We start from the raw sequence: 21,383 nt of genomic DNA, 5'->3' as shown, positions 1-21,383 counted from the left end.
ATAGGACGGGGGAACAAAAGTAGCTTTGATCCATTCTCAGAACCCAAATTCCGTGCTTAATACACCCGCTTACCTCGAAGGAACCCAACCAATAGAAGTATTATTCCATGCTGTATCTAATGGGCATGTTGATAGATTATTTCAGTTCCCAGCTTAAACTGTCAAATCCCGATTAGAACACTTGATACAATAGCCGTTCTTTGGAGGTGTGACTGGTGTGTGAGCACCCGTCTGTGTTTCCATAATGGAAGGAGGGAGTGTCTGGGGGCGGCGAAAGGGGGAAGAAAAGAAGGCCGGGGATGCTCACGTAAGTCTCTTTTCTTATCCGGGGCACTAACCTGGTCGACCTGATTTTTTTCCCCTTTCTTTTCAATGTTTGAATTTCGTGCCAAAAGTTTCCTGCAGGGTATAGACAGACACATGCTATCAACGCTATTCTTATTCAAAAGGGAAGACTTAATATCCTCTTCACAGTTTGATGAATTTGAGGCTGAAATTGTAAATGTCCCAAAAAACAGTGCGGGTGTGTGTGTGTGTGTGTGTGTGTGTGTGTTGCAAAAGATGGTGGTAGTGGTTGACCAGTGTACTTGCCACACACTTCATAAATACCCTGTTGTCACAGCACTTGATTCAACCTTTGCTATGATTAAATTTGAGGGACACAGGAAAAATACTTGTTCCTTCCTACCTTAAAAAAAAAAAATGAGCGTCTAAATGACTAGGTATGAGTATCTCTGCTTCGAAGCTCTTGCAAGCCCTAGCTTTTATGGGACCTTTAAGTCATAATCGCGACTGCTTTATTAAAAGCCGTTTACTGTGCCGGTGAAAGGGACCTTCTAGTTGCGGCTGGAAACTCTCTTTTTAGCATTTGTTACTTACAAAGCCCAAGGAGCTCTTTAGGAGCTACGTTATTTTTTTTTTTTTTTTAATTTTACTGGCTATTTCTCATCCAAGAAATGTCAAAACAGAGTGAAATTTCTATGGTTTTATGTTGGAACCCAAAGACTTCGGTTTTTGAAATTGCTTGCCTACTAAACTTTAAAGTTTGCTACCCAGACGTCGAAATCTTGTAAATTCTGTGTTGAACTACTTTCTTTGGTCATTCAGGGGTGAGTGATCTAGTGAGGGATAATCTCGAGATAATGTTTGTAACACATACTTCTTAGTGGTTGCTGCATCCATAATCCAAATATTATTGTCAGAAGTAACCGAGGGTAAAAATTCTTCTTCCCAATAATCTCGACGGATAATTGACGGGAATCAGCCAACGTTGATCTTTTAAATATCAAGACGCAGCGGACCCAGTGTGAAACCTCTGGCACCTATTATTTTAATCCCAAACCTACCTGTATTTTTTCGTCCACCTCCTTTTTAAAAGGTAGCAAGGGTGACATGTATTGTGGATACTAGCTATGATCTTTTTTAAAGTGCAATGGTTTGAGGATCCCCCTCTCTCTCCTTTACCACTCCCACCCCTAAAGCCCCCACTTTTCCTCCAGAATACTTTTCCGTGCTTTCCTCCACCCAAGTTCGAGGAGCGCTCACTCGCTCGGCCACTCGGCGAACTCGATCAGCTGAGTCTGGGAAATGAGGAAAAAAAGAGAGAGAGAGGAGAGAGAGAGAGACCTGCGTCCTGGAAGAGCGAGTGTGAGCCAGGCGCCGCTTTGCATAGTGCCCGCAGATGGCTCGCTGCGGCCCCGGCGCGGCGATCCAGGCGCCCCGAAGCAGTGGCAGGGCGGGGGTGGGGTGGGGGCCGGGGATGGAGGCCGGGGAGGGGAAGCGCGGGGCCCTTCTCCCCTCCTCTCTTCCCAGCCCCTCACCCCCACCCCTTTTATATATATTTTTTTTCCTCCCAAGTTCTCTTGCCTCGCTATCCCCCCTTGAATCCGAAGGCGCCTCGCGATTGGGTGCTGGGGCCGGGTACGTCAGTCAGACTGTGACGTGCAGTCTTCCTGTTTCCTTCAGCTGTGTCTTAAAGTAAATCTTGTTGTGGAGCGGAGCCCTCAGCTGAGGGAGCGCTCTGAAATAATACACCATTGCAGCCGGGAAAGCAGAGCGGCGCAAAAGAGCTCTCGCCGGGTCCGCCTGCTCCCTCTCTGCTTCGCTCCTCTTCTCTTCTTTCCTCTTCTCTCTTCTGCTTTCTCCTCTCCTCTTCTCCTCTCCTGCTTTCTCCTCTTCCTTTTTCTCCTCTCATTTTCTTTTTCTGCTCTTCTTTCCACTCCTCTCCCCCTCTCGCCCCTTCTCTCCTCTCCCCTCCCTGCCCTCCCTCTCTCTCCCCTCTCCCTCTCCCACTCGCCCCGCTCGCTCGCTCGCTCTCGCACAGACTCACCGTCCCTTGTCCAATTATCATATTCATCACCCGCAAGATATCACGGTGTGTGCGCGCGCGTGTTTTCCTCTCTCAGCCGGCAAAAAAAGAGAGACTCGGTCCCACCGCTCTCTGCACAGCGTAAGTATCTTCTCCCCCTCGTGAGTCCCCTCCCCTTTTCCAGAATCACTTGCACTGGCTTGTTCTTGAATGGGAAGGAAAAAAAAAGAGCCTCCCATTACTCACACCCGTGTAAACATTTTTTTCCAGGAGAATGAGATGTTATTTAAATGAATCGTAATAAAATAGCCTCTAAACAGTTTCTAAGCAGGAGCCTCAGTGGAACTCAGCGCCCCGCTCCTCCCAGTTCCTAAGAGTAAGTGATCCGCTTGGCTTTTATTTCTTTCTCTTTCCTGCTGGTGGCTGGGGGTGGTGTTGGCGATGGGGGAGGCTGATGTTGCTGGACTTGTCGCTGATCTTGTCACCTTTTGTGTACTGTTTCTGGGGTGAGAGGAGGCGTTTGCTGCCTTTCCTTCTTTCTCTTGCCCTCTCTTCTCAGGAAAGAGGACTGCGAGGGGGACCGGGTCGCTTTTTGTTCGTCTGGATCCCCGCTTTCCGCCAAGCCTCATCTTTCCTGTCTCCCCGGGTTTAAAACTCCGGGGCTAGTCCCCAGGTCCTTTCCCTTTGTCTTGTTTATTATAGCTGCCTTTCTTCCCGGCTCTTGCAATTTGCTTGTCATTTGCATACCTTTCACTTCTCCTTTTTAACCCCAGCAGAGGGCCGGGAGTGGGGAGGAGGAAAAAGGGAGGAGGGGGGCGCTCTGTTACTTTCCTCTCAAAACGCTGTCGAAGCTGAAATGTTGAAATCGGGGTTGGAGCGGCGGAGTGATGGGTCCGGGGAAACCAGCGCGGCGCCCCTCTCCTGAGCCCAGAGCTGGGGCAAGTTGAGTGGGGTAAGGGGGCACCAGAAGCCTCGGGGGTCGTGTGGTGGAGGGAGTAGGGCCTGAACGCCGCGGAGGTCCGGAGGATCGTGGTCGGGGTGGGCTAGGGGTGTCCGAGGCGAAGAATCTCACAGCCATCGCTGGCATTCTATGGTGCTGGGCCGCTTCCGTTTGGTCTTGTCTGGGTGGTACCTACTGTTTTTTTCCCAGTTCCGAGGACTTATGGAGGGAGGAGAGGAGAGGTGCGAGTAATTGTTGCTGGGAAGAATAGTGAGGAGGGCGGGAAGAAGGGGAAGGAGCTGCTGTCTTGCCGGAGCAGACAAGAAGAGAGTCAGGGAGGGGGGCGAGTTTTGGGGGGCGGGCGATATCACCCAAAGTCCAGTTTAGCAAGTTGTTGGCTCTGCTAGTGTGACATCCAGTTAGTCCTCCTGCTAAAACTGAGCGTCGGTGGAGGGAGCGATGGGGGGTGGGGGTAAAGGGGGAGTAGCTTTCCACACTCACTGGTCTCCTGCCCCTTCCCAGCTTCTTCGGAAGTGGAGAGTCCTCCAGGCAGAGAGCAGAAACAGAAGGAGGGGTTGGGCGATAGTCTTAAATAGCCCAAGGAGGCAGGTTGGAGTGTGAAACTGCTGTTCTTGGCAACCCAGAGCCCTACTCCGCCTGGGGGAAGGCTGGGAACTCACCTGCTTGTTTTTGTTTTTCCAAGAAGGTCTGTGTTGTCTCCTTAAGTTCATAAAAACAGAGTACAAGGTGGCCTCCTCTCAAAGTCAAGGCTAGAAGATTCTCTTTTTCCCCCCTCTCTCTTTCTCTCTCGCACCCCTCCCTCTGTCCCCACCCATGCCCTCCCTTACTAAAATAATAATGATAACCCCCCCCCACACACACACACACACACACATTTTCTTTCCTAAACTAGGTAGGCAGAAGTCTATTAGCAGAGTGCGCATGAGCAGGGCCTGACAGGTGTGTTGTGTCAAGAAAGACAGGTGCAAATTTCCTCTGTGTCTGTGTGTCTGTGTGTTCCAGACCACAAGGCTTGCTTGAGGGTTGCAGAGGTTTATGAATTTATGGTTGTCCTGGTTAATAGGATTGTCTGGGCTAATGGGAATTGGGCTGTTGTTGTGTTTTTAGCCCTGTCTTGTGAGTTCTTTGGGAAGGGATGGGGGCAAGCCTGTATGTATTTGTTTATTTTCTTAAGCACATTGGCAGGCTGCTGCTGAGGCCATGTTTCAGGCTTCTGTCTGCCAGTGGCCAAAAGCACCCCCACTTCAGGCAGCAGGTGGAGGGAGATTGACTTTCCCTTTGCTTCCCTCCAGTTTATGCCTGTCTCCCAGGTCTGTGGTTGGCAGAGAGAGAGAGAGAAAGAGAGAGAGGGAGAGAGAGAGAGTTCTTTGTGTGTGTGTGTGTGTGTGTGTGTGTGTGTGTGTGTGTGTGTGTTGGACAGAGATGGGTGTGTGTAACTGCCAAAAATACCAAAGTCAGTTTGAAAGTGTTACTGGTGTTAAAGCTTATCTTTTTAGCATGCTTTCTTCTTGTCCAGAAAGAATAGGTATGTGAATAAACTTTTAAGTCATATGTTTAATACTGTCATAAAGTAGAATTCACCTGTCATTGTACCAGATACGTGCCAGATGTCCTAGATATGACTTTGATGGAGAAGAAAAATCTCAAGTACGTGAGAGGTAACTGTGCTTTTCTATTTGGTGCAAGATTCAGGCAGCCAGTTCTATGAAGAGTTGCTTGCAAGAACTTCTGAGTATTTTCAAAATGAAATAGACTGTGTGTGGTGAGGAAAAAGAGTGTTCTAGTTAACCTACCCATGGATATGTTTATATAATGGTAAAATAGATGAAGTGAAGGGTTGCAGATTGATGTGTGAGGGAAGATTTGGAGAATTCAAGGTGAGGACTCTATGTAGATTCTTAAAACTTGACCTTTTAAATTTTTACGTTAAATAGGCTACTTCTTTAAATTGAGTTACATAAAAATAGGATAGACGATAAATAGTTTTTGTTGGCTTGTTTTGTTGAGTATGATCATTGTTTTTATGAAAATAAGATAGTATGTGTCATTTATTCTTTAAACTTAAACATTAGACCCACTCCTCCATACTTTTCTTGGTTGCTTTCGAAGTTCTTTGGTAATTATAATGCCATCTATGGCTATGTTCATTTCCTTTATTTTTAATAGGGCTTATCTGTGCTTGGCACTTATTGATATTTTATGTGTTCATTATGCAGAATTCTATTTAGTTTAATCTCCACTTTGTGGGAGGGAAAAGTCATGCATACATAGCATGCATCTTTGTTCTCACTTTCTTTCCTAACATCATTCTTCTATAAGCAACACATGCGATCGCAAAACCAAAGCTATCTTAATTCTTAAGTTGCCAGACTTCCTCTTTATTTGTTCAAATTCAAAAGGCCTTTTTTCATCAATTTTCTATATCATTTCAGGGATTATCTCAAATTTTCAATGTTAATATCAAACTTTTTGCATTCAGGATTAAAAAGGAAGTTATAAAATGTTATTGATATTTTAGTATGAAAATGAATTATGAATGATGTGTTAGTATAGGATTCTAATTAAGTATTTGTATAAATTGGAAGATATATATATGTATATATATATACATACATATATATATATATATACACACACACATATGCATATATAAAGAATTTCTCAAGGCTTTTTTTCCTAGTGCATCTTAAGCTTACTCCAAGCATGTTTAGATTATCCCCAATTTCTGCAAAAAAGGAAAAAGTGAAAGTGTATTTCCTTAAATTTATTTTTCACACTCTTTTATTTGCCCAACTTGGTGAATTATTTCTTTTTAAAGAAGTAGGAATCAATAATTTGGGTATGTCTCAGAAAATGTTCTGTGTTCATTTTGCAACTGAAAAATGTATAGAATTTTTGATGGAAGAATCATAAGTGAAATGATTATGATTTGAGAACTCTATCATAGGAAAATTTAAACCCTGTCTATACAACCTTAGTTAATTGAAGTATTAATTTATGCCAAGTGGGTTCTTCAAAATAAATATCAAAGGTTTTCTCACCAGACAGTAAAAAGAAATTTATCTAAACGAAAAGTTGTTAATTAGCAGATATGAATACAAAGAAGAGAACCGCTTAGTGATTTTGGTGGGGGGATGTAACTAAATCAAATCATTTCTTTCCCCCTTTGAATTACTGATTTTCAAATTGATTAAAAATAGTCTTTGTTAATGATATTCCACTTAACATTTCATAACCAGGTTAACCCAAGTAGATTAGAGATCCATTCAAAGATGACTTTCTAAAAAAAGTAAAATGTAAGCAATTTTTCCAAATAATTTTATCAACAAAGACAGATAATCTAAATCCAAGCAGGAAGCCATGCCAACCTTATACTCTCCCTGTCTCATAAAAGATTTGTCTGAACTATCTGGATAATTACCATAATGAAACACTTCTTTGTCCAAAATCTGGACTCCAGATAGATGCAGTAAAAGTTGCATCCCCTTCCCCAAAATAGCTTCTTTATTATAGTGGAGCACTGAGCCACTTTCTGCCTCATATTGCAATGTTCCTTTCAAATTCTTTACTGAAAATTCTTCTCTACTAACATTAAGTCAATCAGGACCCTTAGGAGTCTCCATTTTAAATAGAAAGTCAGATTATTCTGATTTTAATGAAAAATCTTTTGGAATAGTTAAAATTTGACTAGATCATATCTTGATGTCTGTTCTTATCTCTTTCTGGGAAGAATCTGCTGTGTTAAGATATCTATTGCATAGGAGTTATGAAAGCATTTGTGTAGATAAGATGCCAATTGGTACAGCAAAATATTTAATAATTTAAAAATTCTACATAGATTTTTCACATTAATTAAAGAGGACTTTTTAGGAATAAGAGTATATGTATTTGATCAATAATAACTTGGGTTCAAATTCTACATCAGTATTTTCCTTTATCCTTGCTGATATTGATATTCACCAGTGCTGATCAAAATGCTTCATATTGCCTGGTTAAATCAGAATTAACTTTCAAATTAAAAATTATAAGAATAGATTGTAATCATCGCTAAAACATTATGGCTTGGTACATACATTGAGAAATTCAGGAGTTTTTGAAAATCTTAATGGACAAGACAGCATAATGACAAAGTCATTCCATAGCATCCTTTAAATTCTGAATTAGAAAATCATGGAAACACTTGGAAAATGTTTTCAAGTGATTTAATTTACATTATGGTCATTTGATAGAGCATTTTCTTATGTGGTGAACATACTATGTGTGTGCGCATGTGTGTGTGTGTGTGTGTGTGTGTGTGTGTATCTTGTTTATGAAACATGATGCTATTAAAGTACTGCCAGCCAGTTATTATTTATCTTGCCTATAGCCTCCATGGGTTACGGTCCCAATGTGTACTATCACTCTATTTCTAAGTTTAGGTCTAAACTTTATAGAGAGATATATTTATTTGTGCCTATTAATCTAATGTCCTGTCTTTCTGGATTATACATTTTCTTTATTTTCTCTCATTTATTTTGTTCTATGTATTATGTCTCAGCTAGACATTTTACAATAAGACCTAAAAGTGTTTAAATTCTGTTATCCCCAGACAGAAAGAAATCATGATTTCATTTTAAAAGGTGAAGCAATTAAAAGATAATTTCAAAAAATCAGTTTAGTTTGGTGAATTCAAAGAAAGTGACAGGATTATCTTGTTCTTAGCAGACTGGACAAGCATGTTTAATTAACACTTATTCTCCACTGAAGATGAGAGTATCGTGTCTCCCCACCTTAGAAAGAGCAGGGCCCTCCTCTTGGCTCTGGCATGAGGCAGGGATGCAGCTGTTGATAGCTAGACTGGGTAAGAGGAAGTGCAGTTGATACAGGTAAATGGCAGTTTGGGAAAGAAGGCTGACTGGGGATGACCTTGTGCTCATCAATGACCCTGGCCTATCCTTTCTGAGCCTCTGTATTGGAGGTGCTCTTCTGGTAGTGAGATGGGCAGAAAAGTCCAATTTGGGTGTTAAGATGAACAGGGGGAGAAAATACTGCAGGAAGTTTGTTCAGTATTTGATTGGAGATCTGTGAGCTTTGCAGGTGATATTAAAAAGAAAAGGATTTGCACACAGAAAGAAAAGAGGTAAAATTTTTAAATAATGGCAATGAGCTCTATTTCTGGAAAGCTGATAGATGCACAAAAGACTCTTCTTCATAAACCGCCCCCCCCCAATCCAAGTGTTTCTGTGACTAATAGAGCTTTGAACTAATTCAGCCTTTTTCTTGTTTTTCCTCTTACCTGACAGCTACACCTGATTTATCATACCCAATGTTTTAGTGAAATATTTGTCACTGTGTTTTTGTATTCCTGAAACCAATATCATTATTAGTGTATGAGGAGTCTCAATTATTCTGAATTTGATTTTGAACCCAATACTATAGTTATTGAGATGTCTTCATTCCAAGTTCAGAAAATTTTATCTCGACACATACAAAAAGTATTTCATCCTCAATTGTGCAAAAATATGTAGAAAGAAGCATCATCTTGCTTTCATGATTACCCTAAAGCAGGTTCTTTTTAAAAAGTTGTATCTTCATATAGACACCATGGGCAAACACTGCATGATGAAATCTTTGTTGCATTAAAAAAAAAAATACATATAGTTGCCATGTAAGCATTGAGCATTCTCTTGATTTTTGCAGGTTATTTCATGCTGAAATTATGCCTATTTGCATGGATAGTCATTCTTTAAAACTAGCCACAGATGCAGTCCTAGGGAGCACGTAGATGTTTTTACAGGTGAACCGAAAGAGATGGGAGCTGTTCCAAACACTCTGCACGCTGCCTTTGGCAATAGACCCTGTTATTGTGAAGATGTGCTCTGTTAAGCAAACGTGAAGTTCAATATCAGATAAATCCGGCATGAAAAAAATATTTTCATTTCCTTTAAAAATGTTAATTGTAAACAAAAAGATGTGACATCTCACATGTATACAAAATTTGGAGTTAGCATTGCTAGTTAATAAGTCTCACAATTTGTCAAGTGCCTTTTATAAAATGCAAGCAAGGATGTTCCCATTTTATATTATGTCCCCAAGAAACAATGGAAGTTCATTTACAAAGGACCTGTTCCTCTTTCTCTTATATTTGATTGATGTTATTTTCTTTCTATATCTTCAATCAGTCATTTTATTTTTGTTTCAGTTTATTTTTTTCTTTCCTTTTACTTGGCATAGGAAATAAGATTCACAAACGTAGCGTGTTCAAGCGTTTCTTTAGGTGTTTGAAGTATAATTTTGGCAAATTTTAACAGAAGAAGACTAGTACTAAAGATGTACTTTGCCTAGTCCATAGTTTACTGTGCCACATATTGATTTTTAAAAAGTGACATTTTCCTTTTGCAGAACCCAACTTTCTAATAATTAAAGTGATCAAAAGGACATTGTGCAAATTTATAAATATTCTTAGTCCTATAAAGATATAGCAACAGATACTATCTTCACATATGATTTCACTAATAAAAGTGCATAATATGCTAAATAAGCAGACTTGTAAAATGAGTATTTGTGCATTTATTTCAATGCTAAATTAGCCATTTATGTTTGAAAGATGCTGATTGGGATGTTCTTCACATTTCACATATGACAAAAATATTTTAAAATTCAGTAATAAAGGGTGTGTGTAAAATATTTGCATTTATTTTAGAGTCTTTTTCCTTTAACAGCATTAAAACCACAATAATTTTAATGCAGAAATGGAATTTTTCATCCAAATTTTACACGGTCTCAAAATTTAACCTTATTTCTTAAGTATAGACCACTTTCATCTTCTTTCCTAATATGTATCTCAATGCCCAAAATTTAATCAATTGGTTGTCAGAGGCTGTGTTCTTATAATCTACTGTTTCTTCTGAAGATAAACAGTATCATTTTAGGCATTTGTGAAAGAGAATCATATTACTGGTGCTTAAGCAGTTTTTGCTTTTTTTTTTTTTTTTTAATCTTAATCCATCTTAAACCAGTGGAGCAGAAATATTTAAAAATGTTTCATTTCAAGCAGAGTGCATAATAAATTGCAATAATTGTAATGTGCCATAAATCCCAGAGCCTATGCATTTTGCATTTGATTCAGGATTGAGGTCAGGAAATTTGGAGAAATTTAAAGAAAATGATTCATCAGTCCTTTTGTTCTGTTGGCCAGGGTCCCGGGATTCTTGAGCTGTGCCCAGCTGACGAGCTTTTGAAGATGGCACAATAACCGTCCAGTGATGCCTGACCATGACAGCACAGCCCTCTTAAGCCGGCAAACCAAGAGGAGAAGAGTTGACATTGGAGTGAAAAGGACGGTAGGGACAGCATCTGCATTTTTTGCTAAGGCAAGAGCAACGTTTTTTAGTGCCATGAATCCCCAAGGTTCTGAGCAGGATGTTGAGTATTCAGTGGTGCAGCATGCAGATGGGGAAAAGTCAAATGTACTCCGCAAGCTGCTGAAGAGGGCGAACTCGTATGAAGATGCCATGATGCCTTTTCCAGGAGCAACCATAATTTCCCAGCTGTTGAAAAATAACATGAACAAAAATGGTGGCACGGAGCCCAGTTTCCAAGCCAGCGGTCTCTCTAGTACAGGCTCCGAAGTACATCAGGAGGATATATGCAGCAACTCTTCAAGAGACAGCCCCCCAGAGTGTCTTTCCCCTTTTGGCAGGCCTACTATGAGCCAGTTTGATATGGATCGCTTATGTGATGAGCACCTGAGAGCAAAGCGTGCCCGGGTTGAGAATATAATTCGGGGTATGAGCCATTCCCCCAGTGTGGCATTAAGGGGCAATGAAAATGAAAGAGAGATGGCCCCGCAGTCTGTGAGTCCCCGAGAAAGTTACAGAGAAAACAAACGCAAGCAAAAGCTGCCCCAGCAGCAGCAACAGAGTTTCCAGCAGCTGGTTTCAGCCCGAAAAGAACAGAAGCGAGAGGAGCGCCGACAGCTGAAACAGCAGCTGGAGGACATGCAGAAACAGCTGCGCCAGCTGCAGGAAAAGTTCTACCAAATCTATGACAGCACTGATTCTGAAAATGATGAAGATGGTAACCTGTCTGAAGACAGCATGCGCTCAGAGATCCTGGATGCAAGGGCCCAGGACTCGGTCGGGAGGTCCGATAATGAGATGTGTGAACTAGACCCAGGTCAGTTCATTGACCGGGCTCGAGCCCTGATCAGAGAGCAGGAGATGGCTGAAAACAAGCCGAAGAGAGAAGGCAACAACAAAGAAAGAGACCACGGGCCAAACTCCTTACAGCCAGAAGGCAAACATTTGGCCGAGACCTTGAAACAGGAACTGAACACTGCCATGTCACAAGTTGTGGACACTGTGGTCAAAGTCTTTTCGGCCAAGCCTTCCCGCCAGGTTCCTCAGGTCTTCCCACCTCTCCAGATCCCCCAGGCCAGATTTGCAGTCAATGGGGAAAATCACAATTTCCACACCGCCAACCAGCGCCTGCAGTGCTTTGGCGACGTCATCATTCCGAACCCCCTGGACACCTTTGGCAACGTGCAGATGCCCAGTTCCACAGACCAGACAGAAGCACTGCCCCTGGTTGTCCGAAAAAACTCATCTGACCAGTCTGCCTCCGGCCCGGCCGCTGGCGGCCACCACCAGCCCCTGCACCAGTCACCTCTCTCTGCCACCGCAGGTTTCACCACCTCCACCTTCCGCCACCCCTTTCCCCTTCCCTTGATGGCCTACCCATTTCAGAGTCCATTAGGTGCTCCCTCTGGCTCCTTCTCCGGAAAAGACAGAGCCTCTCCAGAATCCTTAGACTTAACTAGGGATACGACGAGTCTGAGGACCAAGATGTCGTCCCACCATCTGAGCCACCATCCTTGTTCACCAGCACACCCACCCAGCACCGCCGAAGGGCTCTCCCTGTCGCTCATAAAGTCCGAGTGTGGCGATCTGCAAGACATGTCCGAAATCTCACCTTATTCGGGAAGTGCAATATCCTTTTAATTCCCCCTCAAGGAACAAAAAAAAAAAAAAAAAAAAAAAAAAAAAAGCAAAAAAAAGGTTTCCCAAAAGGTTAGGTTTACACAATATAGTAGATCAGCATCTTCTTCAGAATGCAATCTTTCTTGTTCCTCAGTGTCCGTAGGCTTTTATCAACATGCCTGTGGCATTTCTGATCTCAGAAAAAGCTTAACACTTAATTGTCATCTTTCCAGCTTTCACAAGTTGTTCATTGCCTCAAGGGGCTGGTTTCTCATGTGCTTTTTCAGCAGTGTATTTTATGCTGTTATTCCTGTGTACCTTCTTAGTTTTCTTTTTCTAAGAGTAGATTCAGAGATTTAAAAAAAATTCTCATTGTAAATATTGAATTCTCTCAGATATTTTATATTATAAAATATATTTATATTTATATTATATTATAAAACTTACCATCATTTTATATAAAGATGGTAAGTATTATAATGGAGTAAGGAGAAAAGTCAGTTTTCAGACCCCTAAGATTCCACTAAGAAGAATTCTCACTTTAACCCATCTGCAAGGCTCCTGGTCCACTTAAGGAAGGTCTGAGTAAACCTTATGAAGAGTGCTTTATTGGTGGGAAGCTGCTGTGGTGGGAGAAAGATGGATGTGGGTGGGGTGTGAGAGCCTTTCATCTTTAAGTGAGACTCTTTTTATATAGGAAATATACAGGTACTGATTTATTCAGACAGCATCAGTCTCTCGTTCACCCAAGGTCTGTTCTTTGGGCCTGGTGCAGCTGCCTCTATGCATGATTAACCTCTGCTCAACCATACACAGAAATCTTTTGTCCTAACATACACAAAGCAAATTATTTTGGAAAGCAAGAGAGCACAATTAAATATAAAACTCAGCTGTATTCGACTTAAAAATGACTCTTTTTTATGACTCCTTTAAATTTTGAACTTGGTTTTTATGTAGAGATGCCAGTTATATGTATTTTTTAGTAGTCCTATCCTGAACTCCAGCTATTTTTAACTGATGACATTTTTTTTTCCCCCTCTGTAAATTGCTCCTTTCTGTAAATTTTTAAAAATCTTGCAGTTGTTAGTCTTTTGGGGTAATGGAATAATAGCATTTGGGGGCAGGTGGAAGCATGTTTCTTGTATAATAAGTTACCAGATGGATATAAAATTTAGCAATTAACTTGGCTGCTACAAAACTGAGGATTTTGAGCAATCATCTTGATGACTAGAGATTGACATTTTAGTATCTAAGCCCACTCCAGAGGCTGCCACATAAGTGCAAAGTCCCAGCTATGGTAGAAATATGTTTTCCTCAGTCATCCTCCAGCCAACACTCAGGATAGGAGTGAAGTTTTTGGTAAGTGGAATTGGAGCCACAAGTATGAGACACTGGATAGTTCAACATGGAGTATTCCTCTATACAAGGAAGAAGAGATTGAACATTGTGAGAGGGTCCTTGAGGTCTTAGAGTTGAGTCTCGGGTGCTGATTTAACTTCAACATCTCAAAGAGCTCAGGTTCTATCTGTCAATCAAATACAACAAGCACCATGCTTTTTATAAGTAGGGAATGAATTTTGGTTAACATGGTTGAAATATAGCTGTTGGTGATGCAAAAAGTTAAGTAAGGAGGTGCAATGGTTTAAATGGATTTTCACCCAAGAAGAGCATCTTTTGAAGTGCCTACCAGGCTATGTCTACACTAGACCCGTGGCACTTCAGAGAGCCCTGAACTTCACTGCTAAACAAGTAGTATAACAGTAAAGTAGTAGTGGGTTGTCTCTCTCTCTCTCTCTTTCTCTCTTTCTCTCTCTCTCTCTCTCTCTCACACACACACACACACACACACACACATTCACACACAAGTGTGAAAGATAAAGGGACATGCATGCCCATTTTGATGAATAACTGATGCCAGTTTTCAAAGTCCTGTAAGTGTATACTAAACTCTTGCTTATGATGCCAGCTTATGGTTTTTAGAGCTTAGCCTTCTTGTTATAACCAGACAATTATAATTTGCCTGTGCTTTTTTGTTTTTCTAAGTTAGTTTGGTCTTCTTGGAAAAAAAAAAAATCTTTTAGATTGCTTTAAGTGTCAGCTATGTTCATTGTCTCGCCCTCTCCAAATCCCCTGAGGAATTTTGAGGATTTGAATGGAAAGCAGTTCCTTCTATTTCTATACATACCAAAGACTGTAAAGAAAATACAGTTACTTTTGCTGCATAGGGATAACTTTTCCAGTGTCTACCAATGTAAGATTCTGTTGAACATTGATGGTGAGAAATACCCATGATCACATGGAATGTTATTTGCTTATGTTATTTGCTGGAGTTGTTCTCTCATATCATTATGACTGAAAGCTTTGGGCCGTTTGTTGCAATTAATGATTACATTTTCCATGTTTTGCCTACTAACCTCTGGTTCTCTACTCCTTTGTTATGTTGTATGTTTAACTAGTCAGCTCATTAGCAGATTTTTTTCTCAGGAAAAAGAGGATAGACAAGCCACCTCTTGTATGGTTCCTATAATTCTAGAACAACTGAGAATCTGTTTTTGGTGGATTGGATTCACTTTGCTCCTGTCTCTATCACTGTGTGTCAATGAGTTCTTCCCTTGATTTACCTGAAAACAGACAAAATCGTACTTTTCTACAAACTCTTTTTTCTATTTGATTATAGACAAAATTTTCAAGCTTAGTTTGAAGAAATCTCAGAATCATAAGTGACATATGACTTAACTTTTAGGGGTATGGGGCCATATTTGAATCCCTTTTACAATTATTTCTAGAAAAGATCAATACAAATGACCAGAAATAGAATGAAATGGTACCAGTATGATTTTCATTATTGCATTTTTATTTTTAGTTCATGGTTTTCCAAATTGTTTTAAATAATTTAAGTCTTAAGGAATGATTTTTTTCCTACTCCAGAGGACATCACCTGTTTTTTTTTTTCCTTTGAACAAAGTAGTCAAGATAAAAACAATTAAGAACATCAGCTTATCAAATGAATCCATCCTAAGTTGAACACAGTAAATATATATGTTCTAAATGATAGAGCACTCTATCTCATCCCCTGTGGTAGGAAGGAAATCATAAATGTGTGCATGTTAAACTGAAAGTCAATGCACCTGGTCAAAGAGCTCATGTCTTGGATATAAAAAATGTGTTCAGTATCTTTGCAAATGAATCTATTTAATCAAATATTAAGTTTTATTCAAATTCCAAAAGAAACAACCAGCCAATTGCTTTTCTTCATGATGTTCCTTGTCATTCATCCTCTTTGCATCTCAAGAAAAATAGCCTTGTTTAGGCCGCAAACATTTGCATGCACCCAATTAAAGCACAAGAGTAGTATTATAAGCCATTAAGATGGGCAGGTGAAGAAATTGAGCTTGATCTCTTGAAAGTGGCAGTCAACTTTCCCCTATTCGACTTTTAGAAAGAATATTAAAAATACTTGAAAATCAGAAGAAAAAAATTGTTTAGTGGTAAGAAATTAAAATCCAACCTGAAATGTGGATTAAAAATGAATTTCTAAAATGTGAAACAATCCACAGAAGCTGGTCTTTTATGTTTTTAGAAGTCTCATGGGTCCATAATAATTCTCTAAGTTATAGTGATACAAATAGATTAAGGACTGAAAGAGTATGGAGTCCTAATTTCCCCAACCTCCAGAAAAAAAATTATAATGTGAATTTTTTTCTTAAAAGAGATCACTGTAAACTACACATCCCTCTGATTGGGTTGAACTTCTTAGTGGAATAACAACTTGCTCTGTCACTCCATTTTATTGGAACTGCAACACGTAACATCATGTCACAATCCAGAGTTTAGCTGGAAAAAGAGAATTTTCTTTCTCCAGCCTTCACCACCTATTATTCTTCATTTGCCTCTTTGCTGCCTCTGCTGCTCCTCCCGCTGGGGCTGTTTAGGTAAGGTTGTATTGTGCTTGGTAAACAGACAACACTTAGCTTCTCAGGTTGTTTGGACACCACTTTAGGTTCAGCTGCTCTACCCTGCTTCTCTGATCTTTTATATTCCCGAGCAGATGTCTTTCATTAATTTATTGATTTATCATCTTTTTTTCCCCCTTTTTCTTTTTTCTTCTTTTTTTTCTTCTTCCTTTTTTTTTTTTTTTTTTTTTTTTTACACCTGGCAGCTGTCTCAAGTTTCAGCAGTTATTGTCTATTTTGCATTACACATAGAATTGAATGTCATCTGTCTTCACAAAGCTATGGCTAAGAGAATTGAGGCAAAGCCACATGAGCTGCCGGGACAGATCTTGCTTGCGTTCCATCCCCCCTCAACACACCCCCCTTTACCTCCTTAATATTTATTTGTGCTCATTTTCTTTCCTGGCCTTGAATGGAGCTTAGCTCGTGTTCAGTACAGCTGTATGTTTACTGAATCTATTCCATCATGAGTCATTGTGCGTGTGTAAGTATCCAGGAAACAGCTAGTGCTTTCTTGGAAGAACAGTTGCTTTTCAGCACACGCACTTAAAAGGGAAATTAACCAATTGGTCAGTTCAGATTTATTTTGAGGAGAAAGAAAGGATTATCTAACTGTTGGCTTTTAAATGTTTCATTAGCTATTTTTAATAGTTTATTAGAAACATATATTTTATGGGAATTTTATCTTAATTGCACAATGAGCAAGAGATAGAGATTTATTCTGTGTTCCATTTCAACAGATCAATTCCAAATATGATCAACAGGAAACATTTTGAAGCAAAAACGAAATCCATATTAGAGATTCGTGTGTGTGAAATAAAAAGCTCTCAATGCTGATAAAATATGATGGATTTTTTAAAATAAAAACTAAAATATCATAGCCAAATTTGGATGAAAGGAAAGCTTCAGGAAGTTTCAATAGCTCTCTGCTATCTGAGGAATACAGCAAAATAGTTGTATTTCGTGTGAGACCAGATTTCGAAAGATTTGGGACTCTTGTAAGTAACTAAACGTACGAGGCTGTTTTCATGTAGCCATCTGAAAGAAGAGATTGGAACCCAGATCTGAGAATATTGTCGAACTTTGGGCTTCCCTAAAACTCTTATCATGAGGCAATAGGAGACAGCTTGCAGCTATTATTTCACTTATCCATTTGGACAGATGGTCCTGAAGTGTGCTGGGCTCCTTTAGTCTTCTCTATCAGTCTAATGGAGGTTACTGGAGGGCCTTTCAGCTCTTTCCTTGGCACAAGAAGTATGTCAGTCATAAATTATCGTCTTTGTAATCATTAAGGACCTCAAACAAAAACACAAGTTCAGTTAAGCTGCTTTGGCTTACAGACATAAAATCAAATTTTCTTTCTTCAGTATTTATTTTCAGTTACAACACACACACACACACACACACACACACACACACACACAACTACAATGCTTAACTTTTCTATTTGCCAACCAAGGTGATTTTTTTTTTTTTAAAGTGGCATGGGATATAAAAAGGAATGATAATTGAACAAATTCTCAGCAGAATATTTGGTTAAACACTCTGTTATAAGTAGTCAAGAGCTTATCAATATTAATTTGATCATGCTTCTCTAGTACTTCTTTGGTTCCCCTCCATTCTTACGATTAGTCGTGCTGTACTTGATGGAGGTCGTCAGGAAACCTTTATCTTTCCTGAGTGGCTGTGTTTATTTGCCTTTTCTCCATAAGATGTGAAATTCTGTTGGGTAGTTAAGTGTGTGTGTGTGTGTGTGTGTGTGTGTGTGTGTGTGTGTGTGTGTCTGTGTGTGTGTGTGTGTGTGTGTGTGTGTGTGCATGAACATGTACACATTTTCTTTTCTTTTTTTTTCTTTATTTTTCCCAGACTCTCCTTTAAGAGAAAATCCTTAGAGAAGCTTCTAGGAAGGACCCTTAATTGACCTTGTGGGGGACCACATTGATTTTCTCCACGTGCATCTTCATTTCTGATAAATTATAAAGCCATTAATTTGCTGAGGAAATGGCAGGGCCAGGCTGCGGCACAGATGTGACCAGAGCCATCCCAGCTCAGAGTCTGCTGAGGAGTGCCAAGAATCCGGGCGAGAATCAGGAAGCCTGGATTGTTATGGTTAGCCTCACATTCTCTTGGGAACTGTTTTAGTTGCTGCTGTTTACAGATCTAAAAGGTAATGATGTTTCCAGATAAATAGGCCTTCTTATTTGGGGTAAGTGGCCATTTATTGATCTACTAACCCACATTTATTGATTTGTTAGCCCCAACTACTGTGTCACTCTCAAAGGAGTTAACTATAAATCCAGGACAAGCAAATCGTATCTGGTTTTGGACCGTTGCTTTAACAAAAGCAACACCCCCTCCCTGTTCTCCTTGTGCCAAAACTACCCCTTCCCAAGTTAGAATCGTTATTTTAAAGGAAACAATTAAAAAGAGATAATAGTACGATAGGAAGAAATTGAGTCAAGAAGCCCCATTAGATTAGCACTAAGAGGTAAAATGTGAAGCTGTGTAACAGTGTTCAAAATAGTGCATTTTATATTTTTGTGTATGTCAGTATAATAATTTGATGTGAACCACAGGGTGTGGTGAGCAAAACAAACAGAACTGTAATTGTGAAGAAGGAAAAAACTCTTATAAGAGTTGTGCAATAATAACCATTGGGTGCATCTATCTCCTCAGCAACAAGTGAACGTATAGAAAACATACGGGACCTAGAGCAGGGAACAGGTTTGGCCATCCTGAACACAAAGTAGCCAAGAATCTGCAGCTAATTCTTGGTCCTCATATTTGGCAATTCCTGACTGGCAGTAGTCATCTTGATCTAACTGTGGTACGTTAGCAATGGATTCCGTAGCCAGTGCTGTTGACCCTCCAGTGTTCTCAGGGCTGCATGGTGGGCCTCCATTCTGGGGGTGAGTGTATGCATGGCGGGGGGCAGGAGTGACAGATCCTTGTTGTTTATGAAATTTTCTGCCTTAACCAATTGCATCCTACATGCAGGAAGGATTGTCACCTAATCACTTGAAAAAAGCAAAGCTCATGTTCTTTTATACCCGTTACCCCAGCTCCAATATGCTGAAGACCTACTTCTCCGATGTAAAGGTAGGGATATTTTTTATTATTAGTTTTTTTTTTTTTCATTTTCTATGCATGTGGTAGTGATGGAACCCTCAGAAGTTAATGGAGATGAATATGAATATGGAATCAGCTTATTAATATACCTTTGTCATAATTGATTGCATGCACTTGTCCTTTTGTCTGAAGGTGTGCTGAGCAAAGATGCCACTTGTGTATTCAGACCGAAGGACTGGTATTCCCAAGTTACATGGATTTCCAGCGTAGTCCGGGAAACTTTAGCCTCTGTCTTTGTATGTTTTAGTAGCTTCCTGGAAGAAATTTCCACTGGTAATGGATGGTTGTGCTTTAGAGAATGTTTTTCCCCCTCCCCTCTGCAACAGTAAACTGTTTCTGTTTTTGTTTCTGTTGGTTCCCCCATATTTGTGCCTATGAAAGCAAACTCTAGCACCTCTTTCTCCCCCTGTCGAAAAGGAGCATACATTGAAATTCTCTATGCAGTAGCTGCTTAAAAACAAAAGTGATGATTGTCTCTTATTTACAACTTAATTTGTTGTTGATGTAGAGTACACTGAGCATAAGGAGAATGAATAAAGTGACAGATTCAGGACACATTATTCAAATGAGGATATGAAAGCTGTCGGCCTACAGCTGCAGCCTCCCTCATTCTACAGAATATGGGGACCTCCTGGTTCTCTGTGTGTGTGTCTGTGTGTGTGTGTGTGTGTGTCTGTGTTGTGTGTGGGCTTTAAGTAATTGTTTGCATCAACTTGATGTTGTGTTAATCATCTGTAACTTTTTAAAACATAGATTGGGTTTTGATGATGATAATGGCACACATGGTATCATTATCCAAGGAACTTGATAAACATTGCATTAGCTGAGATTAGTTTATTAGGGTTGGGTGTGTTTTCCCCCCACCCCTCCCCTGCCCACCCCCACTTGCACAAGTTCTTATTCCTGCTACCGAGAACTCAGAAGCTGCCAAAACATGCCCGCTTCTCTCCCGCTTCCCTCCACGCAGCTTGTTTTGTCCTCCAGGCCCGAGTTGCTTCCTTGGCCCCATTTTGCAGGCCAACTCATTTCAGTTTCCTCCACTGATGTTTGATTTGGCCTTATAAGAAAAGTTCTGTTTTCACTCCTGTTTGCTTTTGAATTGTGTGTCAACTTGAGGCTTTTATCTCTCTCCTTCCCTGGCCGTACTCCTTAAGTGGAAGGCATGTTTTCTCCTCATTCAGTGCCAATCGACTGGGAAGGATGGAGAAGGCAGAAAAAGTCCGGAACGGAAAGGACTACCTAAGAACAGGCAGAGAAATTTAGGAGGCCAGGAAAAGGGTCTGGGCTTTGTGGGAGGAAATCTAGAATAGACCTGTTGAAGGGAATTTGCCAGTGGGTTGAGGACTGGCAAAGTTTGTCTTCCAGGGAATCATTCCAGCTACTTGGTTCTATGAGGGGGAGACAGAAGAGAGGTAGAAAAGGATTATCACATGCACACACACGTGTGTGCACATTGTGTATCCATATCATCTCTTTCGCTCCTCCTCTTAGCGCAAAGATCTGCATGGAGTGACATAGTGATGGTGATACCTTGTATTATTTATATAGCATTTTTCATCTAGAAAGAGGTCAAAGAGCCTCACCAACTGGATATATAAGCATCACTCACCCACTATTCAAATGCAGCCACCTGGAGGGTGGACAGCAGTAGTCATGCTGAGCCATCAACATTACCCAACAGTAGACATGAACATGAGGTACATTCATGTTTTTGTGTGTGTGCATGTGTGGTGGGGGAAAGGGTAAGGTGGAGAAGATTATTGCTCTGTGACTTTGTAAACACCATGAAATAGAAACCAACAAGATACCATTCCCATTTCTTCAGAATACATCTAGTAATGCAGCATTACACATAACTACCTTCTCTGTATAAATAACAATAAAAATCCTACATGAGTATTTTATTTTAAAAAGTGCTAACATTTAGATTATAAATTCTCTCCATCCATAGCTTAACCATATTGGGAGAGAAGACTATCAAAGTATATGTGAATCTGGTTAAATAATAATCATGCACTTTAACAGAGGGAAAATAGTAGAATATAGAAGGCAAAGAAGAAAATCACCAGAGG

General features: G+C 40.3%; 1 protein-coding gene and 1 long non-coding RNA gene across 6 annotated transcripts in view; one reads left to right on the top strand and one right to left on the bottom strand.

The window, feature by feature from the left end:
* Window positions 1-2,428, bottom strand: part of LOC306641864 — a 178,567-nt gene extending 176,139 nt beyond the window's left edge. For both annotated transcript variants that reach the window (XR_013758323.1, XR_013758324.1), the window contains exon 1: window positions 2,330-2,428. This is a non-coding gene — a long non-coding RNA (uncharacterized lncRNA). The remainder of the gene's footprint in view (window positions 1-2,329) is intronic.
* PROX1 (prospero homeobox 1) overlaps window positions 1,677-21,383 on the top strand; it is a 53,244-nt gene continuing 33,537 nt past the window's right edge. The window contains exons 1-4 of one of the 4 annotated variants that reach the window (XM_079107127.1): window positions 1,677-2,449; window positions 2,579-2,684; window positions 10,447-12,240; window positions 19,176-19,281. In XM_079107127.1, the coding sequence (XP_078963253.1) occupies window positions 10,514-12,240; window positions 19,176-19,281 (1,833 nt within the window). In that variant the 5' untranslated portion in view covers window positions 1,677-2,449; window positions 2,579-2,684; window positions 10,447-10,513. Of the gene's footprint in view, window positions 2,450-2,578; window positions 2,685-2,714; window positions 3,261-10,446; window positions 12,241-19,175; window positions 19,282-21,383 lie in introns of those variants that run through there. The other 3 variants (XM_079107130.1, XM_079107128.1, XM_079107129.1) reach the window with 3 other exon arrangements.

Source organism: Sciurus vulgaris (genome assembly GCF_902686455.1).
Source record: "Sciurus vulgaris genome assembly, chromosome: 12".
In the NCBI taxonomy this organism is placed as follows: Eukaryota; Metazoa; Chordata; class Mammalia; order Rodentia; family Sciuridae; genus Sciurus; species Sciurus vulgaris.
The sequence above is the reverse complement of the archived record's forward strand: the minus strand, read 5'-3'. Positions and strand labels throughout refer to the sequence as shown.